We start from the raw sequence: 16789 nt of genomic DNA on the forward strand, positions 1-16789 counted from the left end.
CACATCTTAAATGCTAAAAATCATGTGTAAAAATCAACTAGGCCTGGTGTTTCCTTGGTGAGAGAATTCTAAACTACTGGATCCAATTTCTTTAATGGTAAATACAAGTAGTTAGGTTTTCTAATTAAAGTCAAGGCCAGTGTTTTAACAACAGTCAGCAAGGTCCTATACGTATTTTTTCTCCAGCAATCCTTTATCCCACCATCTCTTTGCCCTCATCTCCTGTCCTTTGTCCCCCTGAGCACTTACATCATTCAGTCCTCTTTGTAAATTCTTTCGAATGCTCCTGTCTCTAGGCCTTTGCAATTTTTGCTTTCTTGCCCAAAACACCATCCCGCCCCCTTCCACATGGCTTGTAATCCTTACTTTTTTTGGATTCCTCTCAAGTGTCTTATTTCTTGAGTCCTCTCCTGATCACACTAGAGTTCCTTTCTATAACTGTCACTACCTAATATTCCATATTACTTTGATTACTTATTTATACTCTAGCTGAAGGGAAGTAAAAAAATAAGTTCCAAAAGAGCAGGCACTTTGTCAAAACTGTTCATTTATACATTCGCAATGCCTGATACTTAGCAGACACTCAAAAATACTTTTTAATTGAATTAATGACTAAATTTAGAATGTTAATAAAATCTAATGAATCAATGATGTAATATGACTTTAAAAAAATAAAATTCTTTCACAATTTAAAGATACCAACAAATCAGAGAACACACACAGAAAAAAGTCTATGGGATTAATTCAATCTGCCACTTTTCCTAACAGGGAGGCAATGTGATGGGATGGAAAGATCATTCAAGTTTGAGTTCACATCTGACCCTGCATCTAGTTCTATGACCTTTGGCCAATAGTCTCTTTGCCTGCCTCCTTACTGTACAAAGTAACAGTAGCACAATATACTTTTTGAACTTTTGAGAAGATTAAGAGATTAAGGGAGGCATCTGGCATCCACCTAATCCCAAAGGAAGCTAACAAAAACAGTACAGTTTGCGCTAGGTCATAAACCTGCTATCTAAGCTGCAGAATCCAGACTTCAATCAGGACCTCTGACACTAAAGTCCGTGCCTCCTCCACTGTTCTATACAATCAATATTCCTTTTCATATCAACCTACTCCAAATGGGTAAAGTTAACTCAGTTTTCTTTCTTTTTTTTTTTAATTTGTTTAAAATTTATTTATTTGAGAGAGAGAGCACAGGAGAGCAAGCAAGCAGGAGCAGAGCAAGGGCAGAGGGAGAAGCAGGCTCTCTGCTGAGCAAGGAGCTGCGGACTCAGGAGGCTCCAGCCCAGGACCTTGAAATCATGACCTCACCTGAAGGCACATGGTTAACCGACTGAGCCACCCATGTGTCCTGTTAACTCAGTTTTCAATGTCTAATAACTTCAGCAACCCTGAGACCCTTTCAGGAGGTCTAAAAGGTCTCATGTGCATAGAGTAGTTTTACAGATGCCATGAGTCAAGGTGTATAGAAACAAACTGAATGCAGAAGCACACATGTGAATTTTGCCTATTCTCCATTAAGCTTGAGATTAAAGACAATTGCAGAAATGTAAAACAATACCATTCTTCTCACTACATTTATTCAGAAAATAGTTATTTTTCACAAAAACTGTTACTGTATTAAGATGTAGTGAGTTCATTATTGCTATTTTTAAATAAAACCATAAACATTATTACACTGTATTTTAACTTCAAATACAATAAATACCAATAGATAAAACCAGCATTTAAAAAAATTCATTGGTTATAAAAAGAATGTAAGAGAATCTTAAGACCAAAAAGGCTAAGAACCACTGGCTTAGGATACATCCAATCCCTTACTAGACTTAATTCCATATAAATGTCTAAAACTCAAAATAACACTAAAAAACCTAAGAACATATTAATTAACATAAAAATTGTGTGAGGGAAGTTAGGAAGAAGTAAGGAAACAACATGGTGTCATAAAAAGAACAAAACGTTTATATTTAGAAGGCCTGGGTTCAAATCTTAGCTATAGTGCTTTACTAGGTATTTCTCAGAGAAAGTCACGGAAGTATCTTTAGCTTCAATCTCCTTGCCCATAAAATGGGGATACTGGTGACTGCCCTACCTTCTCAAGGTTATTAAGAATCAGAAAATGAATGTAAAAACTTTACCAGTTATAACGTACTGTATAAAAACAAACATTAAATTACAGCTATTGTTAAATTTTACCTCTGTGGCAGACAGATGGACATTTATGGTTTCTACATCCTAAAGTCCGTCCACAGTTTTGATCACAAGGTGGACAGTTTCCAGGGCAACACTGAAGGGAAAGCAATATATAAAGAACAGTCATTTGAAAACCACACATAATATGAATGTCATCACTAGTTATTCTCAGAATTCATGAAAAGCAAAAGATACTTCTTTTCACCATAAGAATAAAAGTATTCAAGAAGATTAACATTATTCTAAGTAGACAGACTGTACTAAGAACTTACAAATTTAAATAGACCACGAACTAATTTAATGAAATCAAGCTAAATTTCCTTGCCCTTTAATTACTCTGGAACTTAAAACAGTCCCATTAGATAATTTCATTCCTACGTATCTATGCAGAGATTGCCAATATTAACAAAAGGAATGGATTTGGTCAAATCCCATAGTCAATTCAGGCAAACAATTAAGTCTATCTTTTAAATTATTTAATGAAAATAAACCAATCTAGTATAGATTAGTTTGGTTTTCAAATTAGTTTATTTTCAAATTAGTTTATTAAATTAAATTAATATTAATTAAATTAAATTAAATCAAATTAGTTTATTTTCAAACCATGGCATCAAAGACTGACTAAAAGAGAGAAACAGAGAAAGGCTAATTGCTTCTAACTTTATCTTCTCACCTCCCTGTCTTCTAATCCATTTGTGCAGACCTCCCCCAATTTCATTCATGAACACACAGCAACTGCTTAAAGCCCATCTTGCCATCCTAACTCCTTCCATGACCTCTCAGATATCCAAATGTTGAGGAAAAAATACAGACTACAACTGTCTTAAAGAAACATAGGATTGTAACCTACTTAAGAACAAGTTTCAAAGTATAAAAAATAGCTTAAAACAGAATACACACTATTGAAAAGCAACTAAAAGTCAAAATAGTTCATTCAATTAGGCTAATAGTTACCAAGTAATACTATGTACCTATCACTCTGCCAGTAACAACGGGAGGAAAGAATCTATGTGGTCCATGACTTGAATAAGCCTTTCAACATACTTCTGGGTTTTGACCACGATGGAGTAATAATGATCAGATTTACTCTGTTTTAAACAACCAGAATATCAGAAAAAATATATGAAGCAACAGTTTTTAGACATTAGACATTTAGGCAGCACAGGACAACAATCTCTAAGAGAAACAAACAAGGTTAGTTCTATGATAGTACTTGCTTAGACTCAGGTTTCCAGGCTACAGCACAAGGAAGATCACAAGCAGAGTTTGGTGGTCTCACCAAGTTGAGCAGACAAAATTCATAATTCAGGGAGGTCAGTGTAGCTAGAATTTCTGGAGAAGTGGTAGCAGTACAGAGAAAGTTGTGGAGAAGTCAGGGAAGGACCCCTTGAGTCCTCTGCTGAGTACTGGTCTTTATATGATTAACAGTATACATGTAAATACATGTACATTTTGAATTCAATATATTGAATACATGTAAATAGTATACATGTATAATACCCAAATCTGAGAAAGAACCACTGGAAGAAGTTACAACCATTTCTAAGAAATTATTCAAGACTAGGAGTAATTTGTGTTCCCTATGGACACAGGGGAACAATCTCCTAATACACAGGCTTTAAGTACTTAGAAGAATTATTGCCTCAGTAATGACACCAAATTAGCTCTGGATAAAAGGGTGGCCTCATTCTGCCTAATAAATTCAAGCCTCAAAAGAACCAAATGATTTCTAAATAATTTGACTTAAACCCAGAATGAAGCTTAAAAATATTTAAAGGAATACAAACAGCAGTCAAAAATTTAAAGTTCATAATGTCTGGAAACTAATAAAAAATTACCAATCAGGAAAATATCATCCAAAAGGAGAAGAAAAACCAATCAACAGCAAGAGACCCAAAAATGATAGATGACAGAATCAGTAGGCAAAGACATTAACATGAACATGATAAAAGTATAGCTCATCAATACATTCAAGAAGATAGAGGAAAGCATGAGCCTGCTAAGGACAAACATGGGAGATATAAAAAAGGCTCAACTCCCAATTCTCAGAGATAAAAAAATTATTACATTCGAGATGAAAAGACACAGGAAGGGATAAACATCAAATTAGATAATGTAGAAGAAAATTAGTGAACTGAAGACAAAGCTACATATAGGCTAAAATTAAATTTTAGAAATTAAAAGGACTAAATAATAAATGGTGCATCAGTGGGCTGTAGGGCTTCAAGCGACATGACACACAACATCACTGGAGTCTCAGAAGGTGATGCATGGGGGAAAAATATTTGAAGAAACAAAGAATGAAAATTTCACAAATTTGATGAAAACTAAAAACAGACCCAGAGAAACTCAACAGAAACCAAGCTAAAGAAACAAGAAGAAAGCTACACAGGAGCACCACAAATAAACTGCTGAAAACCAACAGTATAAGGAAAAATCTCTAAAAGTAGCCAAAGAAAAAAGAGGCATTACATACAGTACAGAGGAACAAAGATAACCATCCCAAGCATACACTTGGTTGGGAAAAAAAAATGCAAGCTAAAGATAATGGAACAACATCTTTAAAGTATGGGGGAAATGTTGTCAAACTAGAATTCTACTACAGAAATATTTGTCACAATGGCTAAAGACAGTTCATTAAAGTTGAAAGACGTCATGACCAGCATTACAAAAAATATTAAAAGAAGTCCTTCCAAAAGAAAGAAAACACAGAAACCCAAATGTCTGTAAAAGGATAAAAAGCACTAAAAACAGTGAATTCCATGATAAATAAATATGAGTACTTTTCTTACTTTTTCAAATTCTTTAAAAGATCTATTAAAAGTAGAAGTAATTGAATGTATTTGGGGTTTATAAAATACATGGATATAAAATGTGTAAGAATCCAATAAAAGAGTTGAAATGAATCACTGAAAACCAATACTTGATCAAAGAGAAAACACAAAAGAGGGAAAAGGGACAAACAACAGATGGGCAAATAGAAAATAAATAGCAAAATGACAGATTTAAATCCTACCATATTAAAGATCACATTAAATTTAAATGACTACACCCAAATTAAATGACAAAGATTGTCAACATTTGAGTGGAAGATACTATAAAATAGTATCTAAATGTGGTCTCTAAGAAGTCCACTATAAATATGAGTTAAGAGTAAAAGAACAGAAAAAGATATCCATGTTAACATTAAACAAAACAGTATCACCATATTTTAATAGATTTAAGAACAAGAAAACCTTACCAGAAATCGAGGTATAATTCATAATGATAAACGGAACTCACAAAAACTACAAATTTACAGATTCAATAAAATACTCCAGTCCAACTTATATGGAACCAAGTGTCTATAAATAAGATTTGAACACTAGGAAGGTAAGCCTCTACCAAAAAAGGAACTCTAACACTCTACCACTCTCTCACGCCCTACCACCACCATGATGTTTTAAAATCCATGGAAAAGAAACAGCCCAAGAACCAAGTTAAAACGTTTATGTCCAGGACCAAAAAGAGACCCTGTCGTTTGAAAACCTTAGTAAAGATTTCCCACTAATATAAACAAGATTAATCTAGAATATTTACTAGTATTCCATATGGAAAACAAAGAACATGCTTTAACATCTGAAGAACAAATCATGATGGCGCTTACCACAGGCTCAAAAAGTACAAATTCAAGACAATTTAAATCAGTTTCCCAGGCTTACTCCACATACCTTTCTCCTACACTGATGCTTCTGACAGTCCCGCATCTTAACACACTTAGTCTCACAAATATAAGGCTTATGACATGGCATTCGTTTTGTATGTTTCCCACAGCGACAATGCTTTTCTACTTCCTGGAAGAATCAAATGAATGCTATTAAAACTAACTTCTGTTGACATTTTTCCTCCATTTTGCAATCTCTGTAATTAGTGAAGAATAAAGAAGGAAAGTTTAAAATGTCTTTCGTATAAAAAACTTGACCAAAAATAAAGCCAATTTCCTAAGACATTTGTTTGTATCTTACTTTACAAAGACTTCATGGAATTTCTATTATTAAATTTAGTAAAATTGGATATTAAATAGCAAAACAATAACACACATTAAAATAACATCTAGTTACGCCATACCATCTGCACATCTTATTTCAGTAAAACAAAAGAATTGGATTATTTAGTAGCACGGTCAAAACCAAAATGACATATATAACTTCAACATCTCACTTCTTTTTTTTTTTTAAAGATTTTATTTATTTATTTGACAGAGAGAGATCACAGGTAGGTAGAGAGGCTGGCAGAGAGAGAGAGAGAGGGAAGCAGGCTCCCCGCCGAGCAGAGAGCCCGATGTGCGACTCGATCCCAGGACCCTGAGATCATGACCTGAGCCAAAGGCAGAGGCTTAACCCACTGAGCCACCCAGGCGCCCCCAACATCTCACTTCTAAGCATTTATTTCTTTCCATCATCACTAAGCTGAATTATCATTGCTTTGAATATCTTCTGAAAAGACAGATAAAACTAGATTATAAAAATGACAACATTTCAACTTTTATCAAGCAAAACTAAAGGCTAATTTTTAGATTTGATTGTTGGCATACTCTCCTGCTTCTCTATCATAAATATTAGGTCAACAAAGCTCATACAGATCGTCATATAGATGCTTCTAAAAGTAATGGAAAACAATTATAGCATAATCCTATTTGACATACTATGATAGGTGGTTTTTAAAATTAATTATTACAGGAGAGGACTAACTTGTCTGCATGTTTCACAAGGACCTCGGTGACAACGCTGTGAACATCTATGGATTCCACATTCAAGTACTTTGTCACAACTATCTCCACAAGTTGGTACATCTTCTGTACATGGCAAAGAAAACTCTAAAAGCAGACAAAAAGTCAAAGTTAATAAGATACATTACTTTAAAGCATTAAAAACATGCCATGTTCTTTTCACTCCCTAAATAGCCCTTTCAGACTGTGAATATATGCATCTACATAATTATTGGAAGAGTTATATTTAATGAAAATAGTCCCTAATAAAAAAGTCTGTTTTTAAAAAAGAATTTGACACATAACAAGTTACCATCCTCAAGACACATATGTTTATGAGCTAACTACTTCAGAAATACTTACCTAAATAAAAGAGTAAGACCACATATACCTCTAGGAAATATTCAACAATAAATGTAATTATAAAAAGAAAATTTTCTCTTAACAACCTCACAGGATTAGAAAAAAAAAAGATGTAGACTTCAGAACATTATGAAACTGACCTTTAACATACACATATTAAGACAAGTGCTGGCAATAATCTTATAAATATGTGTGCTAGAATTGGTACAGAGTTAAAAGAAGTACACCCAAACTGCAATGTTCTGTGCCTTATCTCAAGGCAGCGAAATTAAATTCACCCATAACCTAATATAATATAATAATGATGACAGTTTATGATTATGAGGTTTCCTTTATTGCCAGACACTATACCAAATACTTTATGCACAGACACTATACCAAATACTTTATGCACATTTTATCATTTAATTCTCGCTCATTTCATTCTCTTTACCTTATAAAGAAAATATTATTACTGCATTTAACTTGAAAAAACTATAGTTCATGAAGATGGAATCTGAACCAGTATATGCTTGACTCCCAAGTGTGAGTTCTTAACCCATTAAGCCATACTGTCCTTTCAGCAAACATTAAAACAAAACAAAACAAAAACTACAAACTAAAACTGATGAGTACACCCAGAATGGGGCTTGACTTAACCAGAGGCATGTGTGCCTTATGTAAAAAGCTCTTCTCAACATGTATCTTCATCCACAAGACATTTTTATTTTACTGCTGGCACTCTTAGCATCCTAACTACTTTCCTTCTCCTGCAGCCTTCTGAAGAAATAAACCTTACCTTCCTGGAAAAAAAAAAAATCTAATATCAAATTGACATTTCTATTGAAATTACATTATGAACTTCCACAGAAATCTAATTTAATTAGGGATGTACTCTAAGTGAACATGAGAAATAATCATTTCCCACTAAAGGTTTAAAAAAAGTCTTACTTGACTTCTGACATGGACAGAACCTTTTCCCAGATCGAGGACATTCTCCACAAGCACCAACATGGCAAATCTGCTCACATGTATGATTACCACATGGCAATGTTTTTCCACATACCTAAAATAAAATGAAATAAGCACATAAAACTTCAAAGTCAACAAGAAGTCTTTTGTGCATGACCTAATCCATTTTTCAATCACAAGCCACTTCTTTATGTTCTTCATAATATGCGCTATATTTTATATAGGTACCACACACACACACACTCACACACACACATGCATGCATACAAACATATACACATATATTTCCTATGTGCCAAAGAGTGTGTTTTTAAAATAAAGGGGGAAAAGTACATATAGCTTCATATGGCCATCTACCAAAGATTTCTAAATGATACTAAAACTCTGTCAATTCTAGGACAATCTACAAAACCCTACTTCCTCAACTGGATTAACTCAGGAAGGAAGTGGTGTTAGTTGAAGAGAAGGGAATGACAAGGAAGGAGAGATATAGCAAGAAGCAGAGTACATAGGTATTGAATCTCAAAGTCAACAAATAGCTATTCATCTGAAAAAAAAAAATGTCCTCCAATAATAAAGTTACATTAAATTGGAAAATAGTTTCCTAAAACATGAATATAATTCATTTGGTTTGCTCTTCTTCTTCCATTTATCCAGCTAAACCCAATTAGCATCTCAAATTGTTTACGCTTTCTGCATTCTTTAACACCCACCCCTCCAAAAGCCTATGCACTCACTTGATCACAGTGCCACAGTGGACTCGCACAGCTCCTTTCAGCTACTTGTTTCCCACAGACACACTTCTGTCTACTAACTCTCGGACAGGGCGGACAATTTCCTAAAATTGCAATGATACATTAGCACAGAAACATTACAAAACTAAGCAAGACTGCTTTGATTTTTACTTAAAAAGTCGTGAACACCCAACAGGTAGGACATTTTTACCTGCATGACAAGGATTTTCACACTTATGCTGTCCACAAAGCAACTTCCGCCCACATGGCAGCTGACAGGCCCACTCCTTAGCACTGCACCTACGAGGTATAGGTTTTGCTTTTTTACAGTAACAAGTAGTTGTGACCATCTTGGGACAAGGAGGGCAGGGACCTAGAATCCAATGAAAGGGGAAGAAAAAAACCTCATCAATCAAAATTTAAAACTTTCAATTCCTACACGTATCAGTAATTTGTAAAGCTTTCTTTACTGATACTTTAAAACACTGAGCTTTCTAAAATTGGTGCGGAGTTATAATATCTTCTATTATCTTTTTCTAATACCTTCTTACGTAAACTTGAGATCTGAATTAAACTTTGACAATTTTTTTTCTGCCTCAACATAAGAAATAACCACCACAAATAGTTATAAATATAATATTTAACTCACCTGGATGACAGAGGAGTAAACACTTATGGCCACAAGGAGGTTTAAATTCTCTCTCACATACTTGGCCACATGAATGAGGCACAAGCCACGGATCTAGAGGTGGGTCTTCTACTTTTCCACAATAGCAGTAGTACCTACTAGGTGTGTCAGATCGTTTGTATTCGAACCTACATTTTGGACTACAAAAAAGAAGGAAATTACTGAAATTAATTTCATTTTTAAAAGTGACAAGAGAAACAGGACTATGAACATACTTAGGAGTAGAGTATACTCAATTAACTCTATAAATGTACCCTCTGCTCCATCTTTAAACAAATAAGAAACAAGATTTTACAAAAATCAATTTCAACCATCTAGGGTAGCTCTGTCCAATATAATATAAGATGAAGGAATCATTCTATACCTACCATGTCCAGACAAGTAGCCCGTAGCCACATATGACCAGTGAGCACTTAAAACGTGGCTAATATATACAAGTGAGGAAGAAACAGAATTCACCACAATTTTTCAAAATTTAAATAACCACATGTGGTTAGTTGCTACTGTATTAAACATAGTTAGAATGAAACTACAAAAAGAAAGCAACACCAGCTTTCTACTAAGCAAATGAACTTTATTCTTGAGGTCGTCATTCCAATTTTTATAAAGCTCAATATTTTAAAAGCTTGTTGGGTCACTTGCAAATAAGTAAAATATACTAGCAACAGCAAACAGAAGACAGAAACCAGATTATAGGTAGGCAATACAGCAGCAAGAAACATGACTACAATTTAGAATTGAAGGGGAAAATAAAGAATTTCTCAACATCTAATACAAAATAGATATATAACAAATGTGCTTAAATCAAAGAAAAGTTAAAATATTATTTCATTTTCTCTGCTACAGCAGAAAGATTTTTTTACCTGGCACAATTAAAATAAAACTTTCAGTCCTATCAAATTCACTTGTAGACCATGGATCTCTTCATTCTAAAAAGATGTTCTAATCCCTACTACTCCCCAGACAAACGAATATAGCTAGTGTAATATACGGGAAAAAGTCTCACGTAATCACTTTCGTTTGTATCATTTATATTTTCATTGTCCTGTAACCACATCCTTTTTTTTTTTTTTTAAAGATTTTATTTGTTTGAGAGAAAGACAGAGAGAGTGAGAGAAAACATGAGCGGGGTGAGGTAAGAGGAAGAAGCAGACTCCCTGCTGGACAGGGAGTGTGATGCGGGGCTCAGTCCCGCAACTCTGGGATCATGAGCTGAGCTGAAGGCAGATACTTAACCAACTGAGCCACCCAGGCACCTCTAAGACCATGTTCTGTTTCCAAACGCCATATAAATATTCAAAACAACCAAAGATACTTGTTTTTGTAATCAAACAATTTTTTTTGTAATCAAAAATCAAAAACAAAATACCATGTCTCATCTAGAATAAATAACTAAAATTATTTTGTTGGAAGTGTTATAAGGGAAAAATGTCTACATTCCTCTAAGCTAAAGTGGAAGGGGATATAGACTTTAAATACGCCTAGATATGGATGGCTAAAAAGCAACTCACACTTAATACTGCCTATTGACAGTGAGGCTAAATTGTTCTAGGAGACCGAGAGAGAGGTTAAGGGCATTATGTGTAAAATGTGTTTTATTTAAAGTAATGGCATGCAATAAGAAAATGTAATTATGTCAATGTCATAAATAAGCAAGCAGTATCTTAGCAGAAACATTTCAGCATTTTAAATGTTTGAATTCTACTGAACAACTAACTTAAAACTACTAGTATTTGTATCAAGTTCTAGTCCCATCTTGATGAGGATTAAACAAATCCAGAACAGTCACTAATTTTCTTAAAAAATATAAAACATAGCTGATTCAATTTTTTGTTCTTCAGATTTAAGTAAAGAGTAGTTCATTCCCCTTTTAACTGGTACTTTCCAGCAATGTGGCAAAATGACCACTTAAAACAGAATGAGGTGGGACGCCTGGGTGGCTCAGTTGGTTAAGCAGCTGCATTCGGCTCAGGTCATGATCCCAGCGTCCTGGGATCGAGTCCCACGTCGGGCTCCTTGCTCAGCAGGGAGCCTCCTTCTCCCTCAGCCTCTGTCTGCCATTCTGTCTGCCTGTGCTCGCTCTCTCTCCCTCTCTCTCTGAAGAATAAATAAAATCTTTAAAAAAAAAAACAAAACAGAATGAGGTGAACGAGGGTGATAAAAAGTATGCATAAGGTTTAGATCTCTAAAATTGAGTCTGAATAGCTAGTTTAATTTTGTACCTATTGAACACTGAAATGCTCCCATAAATAAAAAAATATACAGTAGCAAAACAAAACAAATACAGTCTCTAAAATTTTAAACCGTTTCACAGAAGCTAATATCCAATGCAAACAAAACAATAGTATCTATAAAAATAGTATTATAAAAGACAACTCAGAAGAACTGAAAAGCACTGAATTTAGAAGCCAGAAATCCTAGGTTTCAAATCCTGCCTTCACCACTTCAGAGTAAGAGAAGCCTGAACATATCGTTTTGCTTCATCAATTTCAATAACCCATTAACATGGGAATAAAAACCCTCACAGAATTCTAAGAATTATTTTTCAAAGAAACTATTATGTCTAAAATGTTTTTGAAAAACTACACTACCACAGGGGAGCCTGAGTGACTCAGACAGTTAAGCCTGGAGCCTACTTAAAAAAAAAAAAAAAAAAAAACAACCAAAACCACTACACCACCAAAATTTTACAAATGTGTCAGTATTTGTAGTAAAAAGGGGAGGTTTGATACAGATCCAGGCTTTCTGAGGTCTGAATCTTATACAATATAGGGGCCTCTGTTAAAAATACAAAATTAGTTACAAAAGTGAATATTTATATGAACACAGAACCCCTGAAGTATATTCTTCATTACCTTGACAGTCAATCTACCCTCCGAGCTGCCAGTATGGATAAATTTTTTATTATCTTTATTTAGCAGAGATAAAAATTTTCCACTCCCCAACTCTTTCTAGAAATATAACAGGTGAATATTTGAAAGCCTGACAGCATTCAAATATTCACCCAAAGTAAGCCATACTAATGAAATTAATGTGGAAAAACTAGTAAGACTGACTAATATACACCTGCAGTTTGAGAGATTTCCAAGATAAAATTGGGAAGCCTATAATCAAAATACATTAGATGGCAGACTTGTACCAGGTGATACTAACTAATGTATACCAACAGTAACTCCAGAAAAGAAGTACCAGAATTTGTATACAAAGGATTCTAGTCCTAAAGAATTTTAAAGAAATGGAAGTTCCTAAAGAAAGATAATTAAGGAAGTGTTTGGCAGAAGAAAAAGTAAAGTCTGAATGATTTATTGGTTTTTGAAAGCAACAAGTAGTTATACAAATTGGAAAAAACAGAAGCCATGACCAAAGTACTATAACTCCACAAACCAAATTAACTGAAGACCCAACATGGATCCTGAAACTGCCAATAAGGTAACTCAGGACCTACAATTTCCTTTTATTTTACAACTTACTATTCCAACTAAATTAGCAGAAAGTTACCATGGCCAAGGATAGTCTCTCTTTCCAAAATCGTCATCCGTCAAAGGAGAAGATACCAGAAATTGGCTATCTTTAGCCCACTTCTGGATACAGGGCATGTGAAATATACAGAAACATCCTGAACAGCTCCAAACCTAAGAAAAAGGTATCAGAAATTAACATGTATGCAATGATTTTCTTTGATAACCCTACACTACTTTAAAGTGAGTGACACACTATTTTGAAGAGCTACGCAAGGACTAAAGAAAAAAATTTTTCCTTCCAGTCTAATAGAAGAACTGCTCTCCATAAAAATTTCAGTTTAGAACACTTTAAATAAAAATATTAATTACCTAGAATCATTTAGCTAGAAATCACTAACTACTAACATTCTGAATGACCTCCAATTGTTTTGGTATATATTTCATACTTGTTAAAAATAAGGTCATGCTGTATAAATTGATATGTAACTTTAGAGTCTTTTAATATACTATAAGCACTTACCATTATTAAATATGTTCATACATGGTATTTATAGCTGTATATCATATAGATTTATATGTCATAATTTAACCAATTTCTCACCGGACATTTAGGTTATTTCTAATTATAAATAATTCTACAGAGGAATCTTGAAATATATTATGTACATATTATCTGTATATAGCCCTTTCGTTATATAAAATCTATTAGTCTAGCACTTAGTGCTAAACCAAAAATTAAATGAGCAAAAAAGTTAGGAATATATATATTTTTAAACTTAATAATAGTAAATTAATTTTTAAAGCCTGACAGCATTCAATGACAAAAATCAGTTCTCCTTTCATTACAACATTTCTCAACTACTCAATAAAATCACACATATAGCATAATGCATAAGCTGGCAGAAGCATTAAAAAAAAGAAGGCAATTTCCCAGTTGAGTTACCCCAAAGCAGTGCCTGAGAAAAGAACTGGGATGCAACAATGAGGGGATAAGGTAGGGAAGAGGAAATGCCAATAAATGGTATATTGTTGAGCTGATTATTGCTAAGGGCCAAAGTTCAGTCCTGTTATGGACCTGCTGAAGAACCATGTAAAACACATCTCAAACTATCCCAGCTCCAACCCCTACTGGAGAGAAGGGTGGGACACTCATCCGCCAATTAATTCCATGTGGAAGAAAGGGGACATTAATGCTCTTGTGTTTGTGCACGATTCCTGTGTACTACCTAAGAAATCCCAAGGAGAAAAGATTAAGGTTAAAAAATAAATAAATCATGGCCACAGTCACCAAACTGTGGAAAGAACCGAGACGCCCTTCAATGGCCGAATGGATAAGGAAGATGTGGTCCATATACACTATGGAGTATTATGCCTCCATCAGAAAGGATGAATACCCAACTTTTGCATCAACATGGACGGGACTGGAAGGTATTATGCTGAGTGAAATAAGTCAAGCAGAGAGAGTCAGTTATCATATGGTTTCACTTACTTGTGGAACATAAGAAATAACATGGAGGACATGTGGAGATGGAGAGGAGAAGGGAGTTGGGGGAAATTGGAGGGGGAGAAGAATCATGAGAAACTATGGACTCTGAAAAACAATCTGAGGGTTTTGAAGGGGCGGGCGGTGGGAGGTGTGGTGAGCCTGGTGGTGGGTATTATGGAGGGGACGTATTGCATGCAACACTGGGTGTGGTGCATGAACAATGAATTCTGGTACACTGAAAAGAAATTAAATCAATCAATCAATCAATCAATCTACACACACACAGCAAATGTTTAAGGTGAGACTATAACCACATGCAGAGTGACTATTCATCCACTAGCAGAAATCAGAGTAAGCCAACCAGATGTGACTCTAGACACCAAAGGCCCATGCATCCACATCTACCCTATCCAATCTATGTTAAATTTCTGATTCACTCTACATGACACGACCAACTCAATTTGTTCGGCCTGATTTTGTCTAGGCAATGCTGCTACAATAGATTATTCTGAGTCTAAACACTGAGTCTACCATATTGTCATTATTTCTCCTTAATTGCGTCTTTAATGTCCTTTTAAATTTACATATGAATAACTTCACATTAGACCATAGCACCTCCAAATACATGACTTATATCTGAATCCATCTCTCCCCAGTGACCCCAGCTATTTTCTGGAGTGCCTTCAACACAAGAAACACAAGAGAAGCTCACTAATAAACTATTAAGTATCATGACTAGGTTCTATTTCCTTCAAGGCAGGGACCGTATCTCCCTTTTTTAAAACCTGCTGAAAGTAGTGAAATTTAGTCCATTTCAACATTTCAGTATTTGTGGGAATCCCTAAAGTGCAGATGCTGTGCTTTATCAAATTAACACGTGCATTAAAACTGAAGATATTTGCTTCACTTACATTAACAGTGCTAAAAAGATTGGCTGCTCATTTAGAGGTAATTTTTTTCAAATTACAGATTTATAAAAAATAAAATTCTCAAATGAAGTGCTTTTGAACAAAAATAAAAGAATAATAAATGGCGAAATATAATAAATGCAAAATAAGATATTTTGGGGAGATGCATTAATATAGATAAAGGGAAGAACTTACTGCTTGGTTTCTCTTCACTGAAGCAATACAAATTAAGCATGTCATAGCCCCTGCTTGGAAAGCTTCATGTACATACTGTCTTGTTCGCTCTAATTCACGCATATCTCCATCTTGAAATTTAAAAAATCGAAAACTCATGTTAAGCAACATCTGAAAATAACACAGACTCACTAAATAGCACCCCAGTGAGAATTGTAGCCATTATCAATTATTCGATATACAGCTGAAAAATGAGAAGTTTAAAAAAAAAGCAACCAATGAGCTGCCAAGAGGTCACAAAGTCCATGCATTAGATCAAATGTCCTTAATTCAAAAACAGTACTTCAGCCCTCTCTGAGAACATACTTGCTTTTATTGCTGTACAGTCCTTAACCACTTTGGTGGAGGACAGAGACGTGGGCAAGAGCAGCAGGATGTCAAGTTATAAGAGAAAGCATACCTACAAGCAAAGTGAAAGAACTTGCAAAGTCTAAGCTCAGCAGAGCCCTTTAGCGTAAGTATAAATGTGTGTTGATACATTGCACATTCCTTTTTTTTTTTTTTTTTTTTGGCTTTTTTTCAGTAACATATAATGTATTATTTGTTTCAGGGCTACAGGACTGTGAAATCATCAGTCTTAGACAATTCACAGCACTCACCATAGCATATACCCTCCCTGATGTACTAACCCAGCCATCCTATCCCACCCCCACACACCCCCAGCAACCCTCAGTTTGTTTCCTGAGATTAAGAATCTCTTATGGTTTTGTCTCCCTCCCCAGCACCATCTTGTTTCATTTTTCCCTTCCTGCCCCTCAAAACCTCCCACCCTGCCTCTCAAATTCCTCATATCAGAGAGATATGATAACTGCCTTTCTCTGACTGACTTATTTCACTTAGCATAATACCCTCTAGTTCCATCCACGTCATTGTAAATGGCAAGATTTCAGGGTTTTTAATGGCTGCATAGTATTCCACTGTATATATATACCCCATATTCTTTAACCATTCATCTGCTGATGGACATCTAGGTTCTTTCCATAGTTAGGCTATTATAGACATTGCTGCTATAAACATTTGG

General features: G+C 34.8%; 1 protein-coding gene across 5 annotated transcripts in view; it reads right to left on the bottom strand.

The window, feature by feature from the left end:
* NFXL1 (nuclear transcription factor, X-box binding like 1) overlaps nucleotides 1-16789 on the bottom strand; it is a 76887-nt gene that overhangs the window by 44468 nt on the left and 15630 nt on the right. For all 5 annotated transcript variants that reach the window (XM_032334234.1, XM_032334236.1, XM_032334233.1 and 2 more), the window contains exons 4-12: nucleotides 15730-15839; nucleotides 13178-13311; nucleotides 9641-9819; nucleotides 9203-9364; nucleotides 8995-9095; nucleotides 8237-8351; nucleotides 6927-7051; nucleotides 5907-6029; nucleotides 2200-2290 (exon numbers count right to left, since the gene is read on the bottom strand). In XM_032334234.1, the coding sequence (XP_032190125.1) occupies nucleotides 2200-2290; nucleotides 5907-6029; nucleotides 6927-7051; nucleotides 8237-8351; nucleotides 8995-9095; nucleotides 9203-9364; nucleotides 9641-9819; nucleotides 13178-13311; nucleotides 15730-15839 (1140 nt within the window). The remainder of the gene's footprint in view (nucleotides 1-2199; nucleotides 2291-5906; nucleotides 6030-6926; nucleotides 7052-8236; nucleotides 8352-8994; nucleotides 9096-9202; nucleotides 9365-9640; nucleotides 9820-13177; nucleotides 13312-15729; nucleotides 15840-16789) is intronic.

This window comes from Mustela erminea, chromosome 2 (genome assembly GCF_009829155.1).
Source record: "Mustela erminea isolate mMusErm1 chromosome 2, mMusErm1.Pri, whole genome shotgun sequence".
NCBI lineage: Eukaryota > Metazoa > Chordata > Mammalia > Carnivora > Mustelidae > Mustela > Mustela erminea.